At 36.8% G+C, this 12465-nt stretch overlaps 1 protein-coding gene across 6 annotated transcripts in view; it reads right to left on the bottom strand.

Moving 5' to 3' along the window:
- Positions 1-12465, bottom strand: part of ZZZ3 (zinc finger ZZ-type containing 3) — a 58442-nt gene that overhangs the window by 22537 nt on the left and 23440 nt on the right. For all 6 annotated transcript variants that reach the window (XM_026790457.2, XM_005482159.4, XM_005482158.4 and 3 more), the window contains exons 2-3: positions 12218-12371; positions 8231-9792 (exon numbers count right to left, since the gene is read on the bottom strand). In XM_026790457.2, coding sequence (XP_026646258.2) covers positions 8231-9741 — 1511 coding nt within the window. In that variant the 5' untranslated portion in view covers positions 9742-9792; positions 12218-12371. The remainder of the gene's footprint in view (positions 1-8230; positions 9793-12217; positions 12372-12465) is intronic.

Here is a 12465-nt window from a genome sequence, read left to right on the forward strand (position 1 = left end):
CTAAAATGCTGTGTAGCTGGTGGTCATCAATTTCCACTCCCAAAACTAACTGCACTTCTCCAGTTATTTAGTTCACAGTATGTTAAAATGTACAGTACCATCAATTCTGGGGGGCTCTGACACTAAAAATGAGTACTGTAATTTAGAAGTACTCATTAGTTCTTGCGCAGGTAGGAACTGCTTTACATGAGGGTGTACGTGTCTCATAATAAAACACAACTAATATATATATATATATATATATATATAAAATCCTTGTTATTTTGTATTTCCAAGAGCTCTGACACAAAACTGGTTGTTAGTCACCAGGAGGATTTGAGCAAGTCTTTGTTTCATTGCCATCTGCTGGCACTCCAGCAAAGTACAGATTACAACCTGCTCAACCCAGGTCATGTATTATTCTGGTCTACTAACAGCAAGTCTAAAAAAAATGTTGGCATCCTTCATTAGATGCCAAGAGAAAGTATTGGATATTAAAAATGTAAAGACTGTAAAATATGTAGGAAAAAGGAAACATTAATTGCACTTAGCATTTCCAAGTCACTCAAGGATCTGAAAGGAGCTGTAGTTAAAGAAATTGGCTCCCTGGAGAAACCTGTGAATCAGATCAAACACAACCCTGTCATTTCAAAGAAGTATGGTTTTTCATTTGGGCTTATTTTCTTTGAGTTCAGAAATAACAGAAAATGCTCCCAGCTCCTAAGCTTGCCCTGAAATCTTTGCCAGTGTCACAACACAGTAATTACAATTCAGTAATTTTGACACTGCAGAATTTCTTGTAAATTATTCTGATGCGTAACTAAGATTTTAAAAAATCTCTAACTGCACTCTGGAAGGGTCTGGGATTCAATGCTGGACGTATAGAGCACAACAGCAATTAAAAAGCACAAGAGGCTGATGCAGAATGGCTCTTCTTTGATCTCCCTTCAGAAACAGAAGAGTTTAAGGGTATAATCAATAAAAGCATACATATATCAATCCCTGTCAGGGCCTCTAAAAGCACCTATGCCTGGAGGAAGCAGCACATGGTGGATTTTTACCTACCTAATGCTTAGACACTATGGCCAAGGTAATCTACTTACAGCCTTTTCTGCAACTCCTTATTAAACTGCTTTCTACTCTGGCTTAACTTCTTTACACATACTGCCATTTACTGCACTTTCACTATGCATATTTAATATTCACACTTCAGACATCTTAAAGTAGTTCAAAGGTAAGTAAATAATTAAACTGCATCTCTATGTTATACATTAAACAACTAAAGTACATATTATATGGCTTCTTCAAGTCTACGGAGCCAAGAACAGAACACAAAGCACTATTTCTGAATGCCAGCCTCACACCTGTTTAAAGCAAAACAGAATTAACCCAGAAAGCACATTTTAAAGGACATTTGTTAAAACCCAACAAATCCTAAGGCAAAAAAGTAAATTGTACTGCAGTAACTTACCTGGATGCAAAAAAACCCATTTTCCACTCAAATTTTACCTTTCAACAGCTTCAGATTTTGTGTTTCAACTGCCTGAAAAGTATTTTATTGGTCATCAACTTGTCATGTCCCCTTCTTTGTGAAACTTCTAACTCTTCCCCATAAAGAGAACACACACTCATATATTTCTAGAGGCCTCATTTTCATCAAGAGCTGCCCAACACACTCAGCAGGATTTAATATTAGCTGCACAAAAGCACCCTTATCAAATACCCACATTTCCAGCCACTTTTCAGAATTTTTAGTAGCAATTTAGGTCTCTGTGCCTCTAAAAAAAACACAGAACTTGTTTTAGTCTTGTCAACAAAACAGCACCCATCAGTCCTCTGCCAGTTAACACAGTTTAATACAGCTTTTTGATGCTGACAGCACTCTAAACCATCTGCCTGCAGGACAGTGACATTCAGCAGGGAAGAAGATACAGGTCCCTGTCATTCCTCTATTTTCCAGGCTTGAACTGACATGAGATAATGACAGAAATTGTTTTCTTCACAAATGGCACAAAGACAGACTGACAGCACACCCCAAACTTTTTCTTGTTCCCTCTCATCATCTCTAATGAGAATGGTTTCAATTCCTTTACTGAGGGAAAATATCACAGATTCCTCCAGCATGCCCACTTGGATATTCCTCTCTAGAACGATGCTGGGGAAAGCCAACAATCAGAAGGAGCTTTATTCCAGAGACAAAGTAAGAGTGATCCATGTTCCCTTGAAACTGACCCAACTGCACAGAACTCCTCAGGTAAAACAAGCAGAGAAAGCTGACAACACCGATTATTGAACTCCTTCAACTCACTCTAAATTAGTTTCTGCAGGTTTTCACCCAAACAAGACACACACATACACTCAATTATTCAGGTGTGTGTTCTTGCTATAGGAACAAATTACCCTCAAGTATCTGTTACAGTGATATCTGAATATTAGAAACAAATTACAAGAATATGATCTACAATCATGAGTGGCTGAATTTCTAACAGCAATACAAAGCATTCATCGATATTTTTTGGCTAAGCAAGTGGAAAAAAGTTAGAAATAAGTAAGAAAATTAATAAAATATGTAGTGCTATTAGTACTCACTATAATAAACTATGGACAAACACAGCTGGTCCTTGGCTTAGGAAGCACAAAACTTTCAAAGACTGCTATACAAAACTGCAGCAATGTTTTTACTTTCAGCTATCCAAAGCAAAATAAAGATGTGCAATAACAAAAAATGAAAAATCAGTTGGCTATTCCTACCAAGAACAAAGTTTTAAGGAAACCAAAAAGAAGGAGCTTTTTAAGTCTCAAATGCATGAATTGTTGTACCAAAGGAACAACTAGATTGATCAGGACTCCCTGCTGACTGAAAACAGCTAGTACAATATGCAGTACTTGTGCAATTTATTTTTAAAAGATACTGCTGGTCAGTTTTGCAGTTCATGCTGGAGATGCTGTTAAAACTTCATGAAAGACCAGAACAAAAATTTAAAATTAGTCATGAAGCAATTCCAGGCTGGGTTAGTTAAAACTGACTAATAAAGACAATCCATTCTCAAAGCAAATGACAGTCACTTTGTTCTTGTTTTCTTGGTGGCATCATTATGCCTACTAATATTTTAGTGATCCTTACCAAGTAGGCAATTATGGTTACATTAATTTATTCCCTGTTCCACCACACAACTTTACACTGACATAACTGGCATAACCACAATTTACTGCTTCTGCTTCTAAGAGTCCTTGTGTGAGCAGCCAAAACCACAGGCAGAGCCTCACTCTCCACACAGCTGTGCTGGGTCACTACATTACTGCCCCATCTCTCCTTGGCTTTCTTGCTCTTTTTTAAAAAATCAGGACTGTGACTCCTATGACATTTGATTTTTTTTTCCAAGTGGTATTTCCTACACCTCAAAACCATTTTTATTATTTACTGATCCTTCATTTTCCAGTTTAGATGAATTTACTAATGAGCATTCTTAGAAATGGTAAGCACTTCCAAATGAACAAGCAGAAAAACAATTTTTTTACATTGTCTTGTATTAGAATAATAGGTTTCTTATTGTTTGTGGCTGGATTTTTTAAAATATTTGTGTATTCTTCCCCTCCAAGATTTCTGGTCCATGTTGACCAAAGAAATGGGAAAGACAAACTGAATTCCTGTGCATTCTCCAAAAACTGGCAGCTTGGAAAGGAGGTGAGGCTATAACTACTGTCACTAAAAGAGACAGGCAAGCAGAATTCAGCTGTTACTTGTCACATTCCCCCATCAATCCATCACCCCACACATCCAGAGGTACCACACCAAGGCAGCCAACAAGGAACCATCTCTGCACTGGAGAGCTCACTCTCCCTTCCAGGAGTGGGCTGCTGCAACAGAGGACTCTCGGTGTGCCTACACAGATGCAGGCAGAAAAAGGAGGCAAATAAGGAAGGAGTTCAAGGGGTAAAGGACACAAATCCAAAAGAAATCAAGCTTTACTTTCCACAGGATGCACTATTTAAGTGAGGACTGCACTGTGCTTGCCAGGGTTGCTCACTGGGACGATGCTGTGGCTACCAGCAAGATGCCTCTGTTCAGGGCAGAAAAATGAATGTGACAAATGTACCTGACATTTAATGGCTCCCACAGTGTGTCCATTCCTAGGCAGCAAAAAGCTGATGCAGCACATGCCCAAGGCATCACCTCTTGCAAAGTAAGAACTCTAGCTTTTACTGAATAGTTTATGTAATAAAAATATGATTCTATGATTACAATATACTGGTATGGCAAGGTGCACCAAGTCCTATTCTACCAATTCAAGTGCAGTCAGATGAACTTTTCTACAGAACTGTTTTAATTTGATTCTGTAGGCAGAAAGTTTGTGACTGAGTAAAATATAGAACCTATGCCACAGGAAATGCTAAAAAGATTTTTCTTTCTCACATTCATATAATATTAAAGGTGGATCCAAAGACAAACAGTATTATCATCAATTGTTAAGTATATGTAAATCTGATTGTTGCATGATCCTGCACAGTTGCCTGTATTTCCAAGATCTCTGCAACAGTACAACCCATTGCAGGTAAGAATCTACAAGACTGGGTTTTAAGAGATATATTAAAATCCTCATTTGATCTGTCTTCACTTTAAATGCCAGTGCAGCAGCTGTAATTTTAAATATTATCAAGTAATAAAGATATATTAAAATACCTATCTACTGAACAAGGTCCTAACTCTTAGAATTAAATGTCTGCAGGGAACTGCTCATGCCTAAGGCTTCTTTTTCAGTGATCTTGCTCCAGGTCTAGGTGGATTCTGTAAGGCCAACTGCAGTTTATAGAGTCCTAGAAATGCATTCTATAATGCATTATATGCTTGTGACACCTCAATTCCTCAATCACAATTTCATCTAGAATGCAGGACTAAAAGTCAAACACAGATTGTGCCTTTGTGCCAGCTAATACCTGCCAAACATTACAAATCTTCAAAGGAAACAGAGAGGAAGAAGAAGAAGAAAAAAACAAAACCAAAGAAGGCCACTAAATGAAACATTGGGCAAAGGCAGAAAGTACTGGGAATAAAATCCTGCACCAGACAGAAAATTAAAGTAAGCTGCTGCAGTGTGAGATAGAATTACAGCATAAAAAGATACAGCAAAGAGATATGAGAAATGCCTGAGGAAAGACATATGCAAAATACTAAGCACAGCTTATAAAATTCAGCACTGTAGAAATTTTTACATCAGGAAGTTCAGTCTTGATGAAAGTATCTCAGGAGAAAATGCAAACATTTCCGAGCTAGAACATAGAAGCAAAATTCTCAAATATACACTAAACCATACTTTTCTAAGAGCAGTTACAATACACAAAAATTCCAATTATATGTGTAGCAACAGATAACATTAACAACACTTCACAACTATACAACCCCCAGATCAGTCTGTTATTATCTACAAAAATGTCTATGTTGTGATAAAATTTCTGCTTAGAGATCTCATCTCTGTCTTTGTAGGACAGATCTATTTTAATAAAGAAGTTGTGGGAACATCTATCATTTCAGCCTTCTCTCTGAGTAATAGTATTCCATAATATGTGATAGTTATTTTTCCTATTATATCATCCAGTTTTCCCAGAAATATTAATATATGAATATTGCTTAAACATGTTAATATTCAAAAAGCATCAAAATACATACAGAAATACAACAGTTTACATTTAGGGTTTTTTTTTCTTATAGCAAGTCTTATCAATAGCTCTTAAATGTATCAGTATATTCATATTTTCTCAATGTCACAATAATTTCTTGCAGAGTGAAAACCAAGTGTACGAATATATATGTCACCAAGCTATGTAAGGTAACAAGAAATAATATAAATCTACAGCCATATAAAATAGCATCTATGACACAGAGGAATGTATTTTTTTATGCCATGGACCATCTGAAGAATTATACTAATGCCATCCTGGAAAAATCTGCCTCCTCAACCTAGCCAAGATGCTCATGTCTGAACTGGCTTTTCAAAGAGAACAGAAACATTAACCAGAGAAATAATTGCCCATAATAATCCCAAACTGATGAAGGGCAGAAAACCAAAACTACCATCTGAAGATGTGACAGGCAGAACACCAGAACATCTGGCTTAGCCAGAACTACCACAAGCAAAGTGAATATCCTTTACCTCCAGCTGAACCTGCATTAATAGCATGGGAACCCTGGAATTTTTTGCATCTGACCCATCAGGGAATACATTTCAGGTAAACTGGCAGAGTTTGGTTTTTCTTTTTTAGTTTTTTACTTTAATACTTTTCAAAATAAGTACCCAATGATTAAACAAGGGTATAATTAAGACACTATTCAAAAACTGTTACATATGAATTAAGTGCATCCTCTAATGAACTTTGCTATTTTTAAAACTGGATAGAGGACATAGTGCAGTGCACTTGATTTACTCTTGAAGCATGAAATTCTGGATAAATGACAACTGCACTTATATGTCAAAATACTGACTTCAGTTCTTCAGAAGGATCCTATTACCATGCAGAACCATCAATATACCAGGCTTATTTTCTTATAAATGTAAACAACTAAAAAGGATGGCTGTAGTTTACCAGTTCTATAACATTTTTTTAAATGAAGAAAAGATAAGGCTAACACTCCCTCCCGCCCTCAGTAGCATGCTCCCCTTTGGGAAAGTAAACACAGAATAAAAACAATAACCCTTTTGGAATTTTGCATTCAGGCAGCAACTTAGGTGCAAGCTACCAAGTCCTACTTGCAATTTCAAAAGCTCCCCAACAAGGTCTCACAGACAGGCTGCCAATCTGAACAACAACTAAGCATTTCTTCAGAACTGGCTATGTTCAAAAGCTAACACTAGGGCACACACCTGGAATTTCCCAGCACAATTCAGATCTGTGTTTAAGAATAGAAAAAACTACCGCTATTTTTATACTATTTATAATAAATATGACTCCCTACACCAAACCACATTATTAATGAACCTGTGTATTAACATCTCTGATGAAGTATATTTCATAAAGATCCAAAATCATCCTAAGAGAGTCAAAAGACAACAGTCCATTTTCCCCATTTGTAATTTTCTTTCTATCTCCTGGGAAAGTGTCCACTTTGGACTGATGGCTGAAGCTGCAAATATTTGATCATTATTTTGAAATCATAGTTTGTCTAACCCATGCTTGAATTCAAAATTTTCTGATTAAAATTATTTATCCATATCTAATACCAAATAAAATTTTACTACATAAACAATGCAACTTTAATATCAGAAACCCAGTCATACTGGATTAAACATTCATTGTGATTTGTGCCCCACAGTCACATTAACTGTGCTGTGAACATTTACACTGAATTACTACCAGTGCTTCAACCCTTTGTAGGAAGCAAACTGAAGCTCATCTGCACTTGGCCTTTCAGAACTCACAACAAAATACAGAACAACTACTAAAGAGCAAAACACAGAGTCAAAACAGCATTACAAAGACTGAAATAAAAAACTGTGTCCTGATCTACTACCTGAAGACAAATTTTCTCCATGGAAACTTTCTTCAGTGAATTGCCCTTTTGTTTCAAAAGCTCTTGCACATTTACCACAGGTCAGAGTTACCAGAGTTCTACTCACAGACATTCCCATGATAAACATCAAAACTACTCAGAGCATAATAATAACAATAATAACAATAATGATATTCCTATATTTACATGTAATTAATATAAACAGCAATGGAGACACAATTTACTTTGGAGAAAGTTGCTGCATTTGTTAAAGTCATCTTCCTGAACACAATAATGCTGAGTTTCCCATGACGTGAAAAAAGTGTCTAACTTTTTTATGTACAGCAGAATGACAACTGTATAAGCTTTATCTGCAGTGTCCATTGGATATGTTGATAAATTACTGAAATCTAATTAAAGGTTGTAATTCCTTTGGTTTTCCTTCTGGTTAATTCTTAAGAGAAAATAAATAGCAGATGCATTTTTAAAGAAACAAATACCCAAAGAAACTCAAAAAAACCAAGTTCTGGCTCAAGAATCCTGATTGCTAGAAATGTATAAACCACATTGCTGTACCATACTGCATATTAAATAGGGTTTAATTTCGTTTGAGGTAGAAACAAGAAAAATGAAGACTGAAGAGTATGAAAATTATAAAGCACTTAAATTTTTGTGGAACTATGTTAAATACTTAATAATTTTGGTAATAATATTAAATTTTTGGTAAGAAACAAAAGCAGAATTCATGGTTACCATAGTTACACATACTCTTTGTTGTGTTTCAATGCCACATGATCTGATTCAAAGTAATACACATCAGGCTCTTCCTCATCCTCCTCTGCAGTGTGGATGTTGGCACTCTCTTTGGCAGATGGTACAAATCCAGCAACAAGCCTAGACTCAGAAAGTGGCTTTCTTAGTCCATCACTCCCATGATCCCCTGTATTACTATTTCTCTCTTTTTCATTCTGTTTCATTTCTTCAGACTTTTTGGGAGATCCATTGATATTATTAATACCTACAGGTACATTCTTTTCAGTAGGACTAAGATTATTTTCCTCAACCTGTCCATTTTCTCTGCAAGGAGAGTTATTTTTAGGAGGGCTACTTCTGGCAGGGGCAGCCCTTCGTGGTGAAGTTCTCAACGTGTATCTGTGTTCTTGGAGTTCCAACATATTTGTCATCTGAGCCGAAACACAGTTCAGCACTGAAGAATGTGGTTCAGGTTCACCTGAGATTGATGCACTGTCTTGGTGAGTGTTCAGGTTGCTATTGGTGTTTTCAGCACACTGTTCCTTAGAGGCACTGCTATCTCCTACAACATCCACCTCCTCCTCCGAATCCCTTAACAAAGATGACTGGATTTCAGAAAAGGACCCTGTAGCTGGCTCAAATGCCTGATTAGCATGCTCCTCAGGCAAGCAGTCATTTATTGGTTTGTGGTCCTCTAACTTTACCTGTTCTTGAGAGTTTGTGCAAGGCACATAATGGTCTACAACACTGTCCTCTTTGCTGCTATTAAGCAGCAACGAAGAATGGGCAAATGAGTTTCCATTTTCTGCTACTGTTTTGTCCTTGGGCGTATGGGAACCAGCACTGTTCTGCTTAGCGCTCCCATCAACCTGACAGTCATCACAGTTAAGAGAATTTGAGTCTCTCTCACCAACTCCATTGACAGTCTGATAACCTGCAACCTCCTCAACTACTGCAGAATTATTAAACCCTTCTGCACAGACATTCACCTTTTTAACTTCCCTTTTCTCACAATCATCCAATATAAGACATCGACAAGCTCGCTTAGTCCCCGTGGAGGCTGCATCATTGTCCGACACCAAGCTTTTATGCTCCAATGGCTCCTTCTCTGCCTTAGTGGGCAAGTCTTCCTCAGAACTGTTGGGTGCCTCTGAACGTAGGCAGCGTTTAATTCTTTTCAAAACTGGTGAAACAGGTTCTGCTTGCTTTTTTTCACTATTTTCCACAGTTTGTTTATCACCATTATCTTTCTCCGAAGTGGACAGCCCTCTCTTTCTAGGGCTCACCCATGACTCCCGAGCACTCTGCTGTTTCAAATCAGTAGTTCTGCCACCGTTGCTGCCCTTCTGAGTTTGCACAGACTCTGGCCTCTTCTTTGGTGACCTGGATCGGATCTGAGGATGGGCTGAGACCTCCTCCGGATGAGCAATACTGCGGTTCCTTAATGTTCTACCACAAAAATTTTCATCCAAACCATTTAAACCCACTGTAGATCTTGTAACACGAGTAGATCGAGAAGCAGCCATACTATGGCAAGTCCCTAAATTATGTTCATTGTGATCCACTCACTGGGAAACCTTCGAAAAAAATGTAAACAAAACAGTCAGAAAAAATACTAAATAACACCTAGAGACAGAGAAAATGTGAAGAATGTATTGTCACAAATGTACCAATGTAAAACTGAATAAGCCCATCCAATGTATTCATACTGCTTCTTTCCGTGGCACTTCTTTAGTGCACTAAATTTTTCCATCTCAGCTACAAAGTAGCTGACTTGGTATTTGTGGTTGTTCTGGCTTCAGTACTTGTATGAGTATTGCTCATATTTATGCCTTATGTAAGGCTGGAATGTCCCAGTTGGGCTCTAGTTACTAAAATACACTATTTTTATGTATTGTACATATATTATAACGTATTGATATTATTATTTACATTTTCCTGTTCAACTTAAAAGTACGAGACTGCATTTTTAATATCCCACAGTTTCCAGTTACATGGTTTCACAGACTAAGAAGTAAACCATTAAAACTGCATTTGCTTACTCAGTTGTTGCTTAAAGAAAAAACAAATCTCTCATATATGACAAAACAGAACTGCAATTCTAATTTAGCAAGGAATTAAAAAAATAAAGCACACCACTAAAAAATACTTAGAGTTATTAGTAAAAATGAAATAAAACAAAATTTCTGAATCAGAATCATAAAATCATTCCAGCTGGAAAAGCCTTTGGGAGGCAATTCTATCCAACCTCCCATTCAAATGAACATGAGGCGTAAATTGAGATTTTGTTTCATGGAACATTATCCAGCTGAGTCTTGCAAAACACTGAGTACAGATATTCCACAGCTTCTCTGGGCAACCTGTTCCAGTCCTTAAAGCAAAAATATTTTTTCTTATTTTCCTTATTTCAGGTGGGGCCTCTCCTACTTCTTTATGACTTCTGACAACAAAAGCCTAACTCTATCAGGAATCTCATCTGAGGCACTGGAAGGCTGTTTCAGCTGCTGAGATGGATCACCACTCAGATCAGATTAAAGGAAAGTCAGACTCAAAGGTAAGTTTAAAACATCCCATTTAAGAGTGGCTGTATTTCACATTTCAGGGTGAAATGTAGGAGTACTTGACCTACCCAGCATCTCAAAATAATTCTTAGGAGAACTCTGTTACCTCTGTTACCCTTCTATTAATTTAATCTTTTTAAGTTCAATATGTCAAACTCCATATCACCAAAGACCTGTCATAATAGCCTTGCTAACAAATAGATGCATCTCACATTTGTGCATAATGGTACATCTTCCCTTTTTCATCGACCCAAATTCCAGATTATACAAATCCTTTCAACTGTCATATGATGTGAAGACTACAAATTTTAAATATGGAATCAAACCTTTCACACATTACTTAGAAATGCTGAAAATAACAAATGGAGAAAATTGTTTCAAGAGGCATTTTTCATTTTCAGTGCAGAAGGGGAAAACAAGAACATAAACTCATACATTCTCCCAAATCTAGTATTTAAGTGTCAGATGGTCCTAGAACAGAAAAGGGAATGGGACAAGACAAGTACACTCACATCCAATACAATTCTGTTTAACAATTACCAGTATTTACTGTATGGTGTGTTTAGAAATTCACAATGCAAGCAGTATTTCTTAAGGAAAGCAATGTATCCTAACAGCATTGCTTGGTGTAGTTTTGGACAAAACTGTAGAGGAAAGCACATTAATTTTGTGTAAATATGGTATAGCTCATAAACAATTGGTATGACAGCACAACATTTTGTGCAACAAAGAAAAAGGCAATTATAAAGTGAAAATTTCAAATGTTCTCAAAACTGTGATTTATTTGTGCTGCTACAACCCTCCTGCTTGTTAGATACTCCTGCAGCCTCAGATGAATGCCTGGAAAGGTGCACTGTTTGCATTCCTGAAAATATAACTAAAGAGATGCTGCAGCACTAACTTTCATTCTGTCCACTTAAAAGTAAATAAGTGTGAGCCCTCCAAAACACTCTGCCTTAAGAGAAAATACAAATAATATGTCAAGCAGCAAATGGTCAAACATCAGCAGCTGACTGAAGAGAGCACAACACTATGTGTTTTCCATCATGGTTTTCACACCTATTTTCCACATGGGCAGACTTGCCTGCATATTCTCCCTCTTTGCATGCAAGCTCAATACCATCAGGAGAGTGATCCCATTTGGGGTTGAACCCAAACATTATTTACAGATCCCATTTCCCCTAGGTTGTTCTAATTTAAGCTAGCACACATAAGGGGTGTGTAACTGACATTTCAAATTAGTACCAATAAAATAACTTTGACCAAATTCAAATGTATACTTTGGTTAGTAATTACTTCTGAACACAAGAGACTTTAGAAATCATATGAAAGAAAGAAATCCTTACTGATTTGCTGATATGATACTTTCTCTAGAAATACACCTTTTACATGACAAGAAAGAAAGTTATTATTTCCTTAGTAAAAATATAAAAAAACTTACCATTGCAAAACTAGAAGAAATGTAAACTTGTGGCATTTCATACAGCAGACTCTTACTGTACCACTCAAATAATATCAATCACCATTGCTGATATCCATCATGTAATCCAAATGCTTTACTAATTTATGCCATCACATTAACCAGATTTTGAAAACTGTTGAGAAAAAGACAAAGATGTCAATAAAACATTTAAATTGCCACACTGGAAAAGAAGAAGAATGCAACAAGACACATAAAGAGTAACAGCT

Source organism: Zonotrichia albicollis, chromosome 8, assembly GCF_047830755.1.
Source record: "Zonotrichia albicollis isolate bZonAlb1 chromosome 8, bZonAlb1.hap1, whole genome shotgun sequence".
In the NCBI taxonomy this organism is placed as follows: Eukaryota; Metazoa; Chordata; class Aves; order Passeriformes; family Passerellidae; genus Zonotrichia; species Zonotrichia albicollis.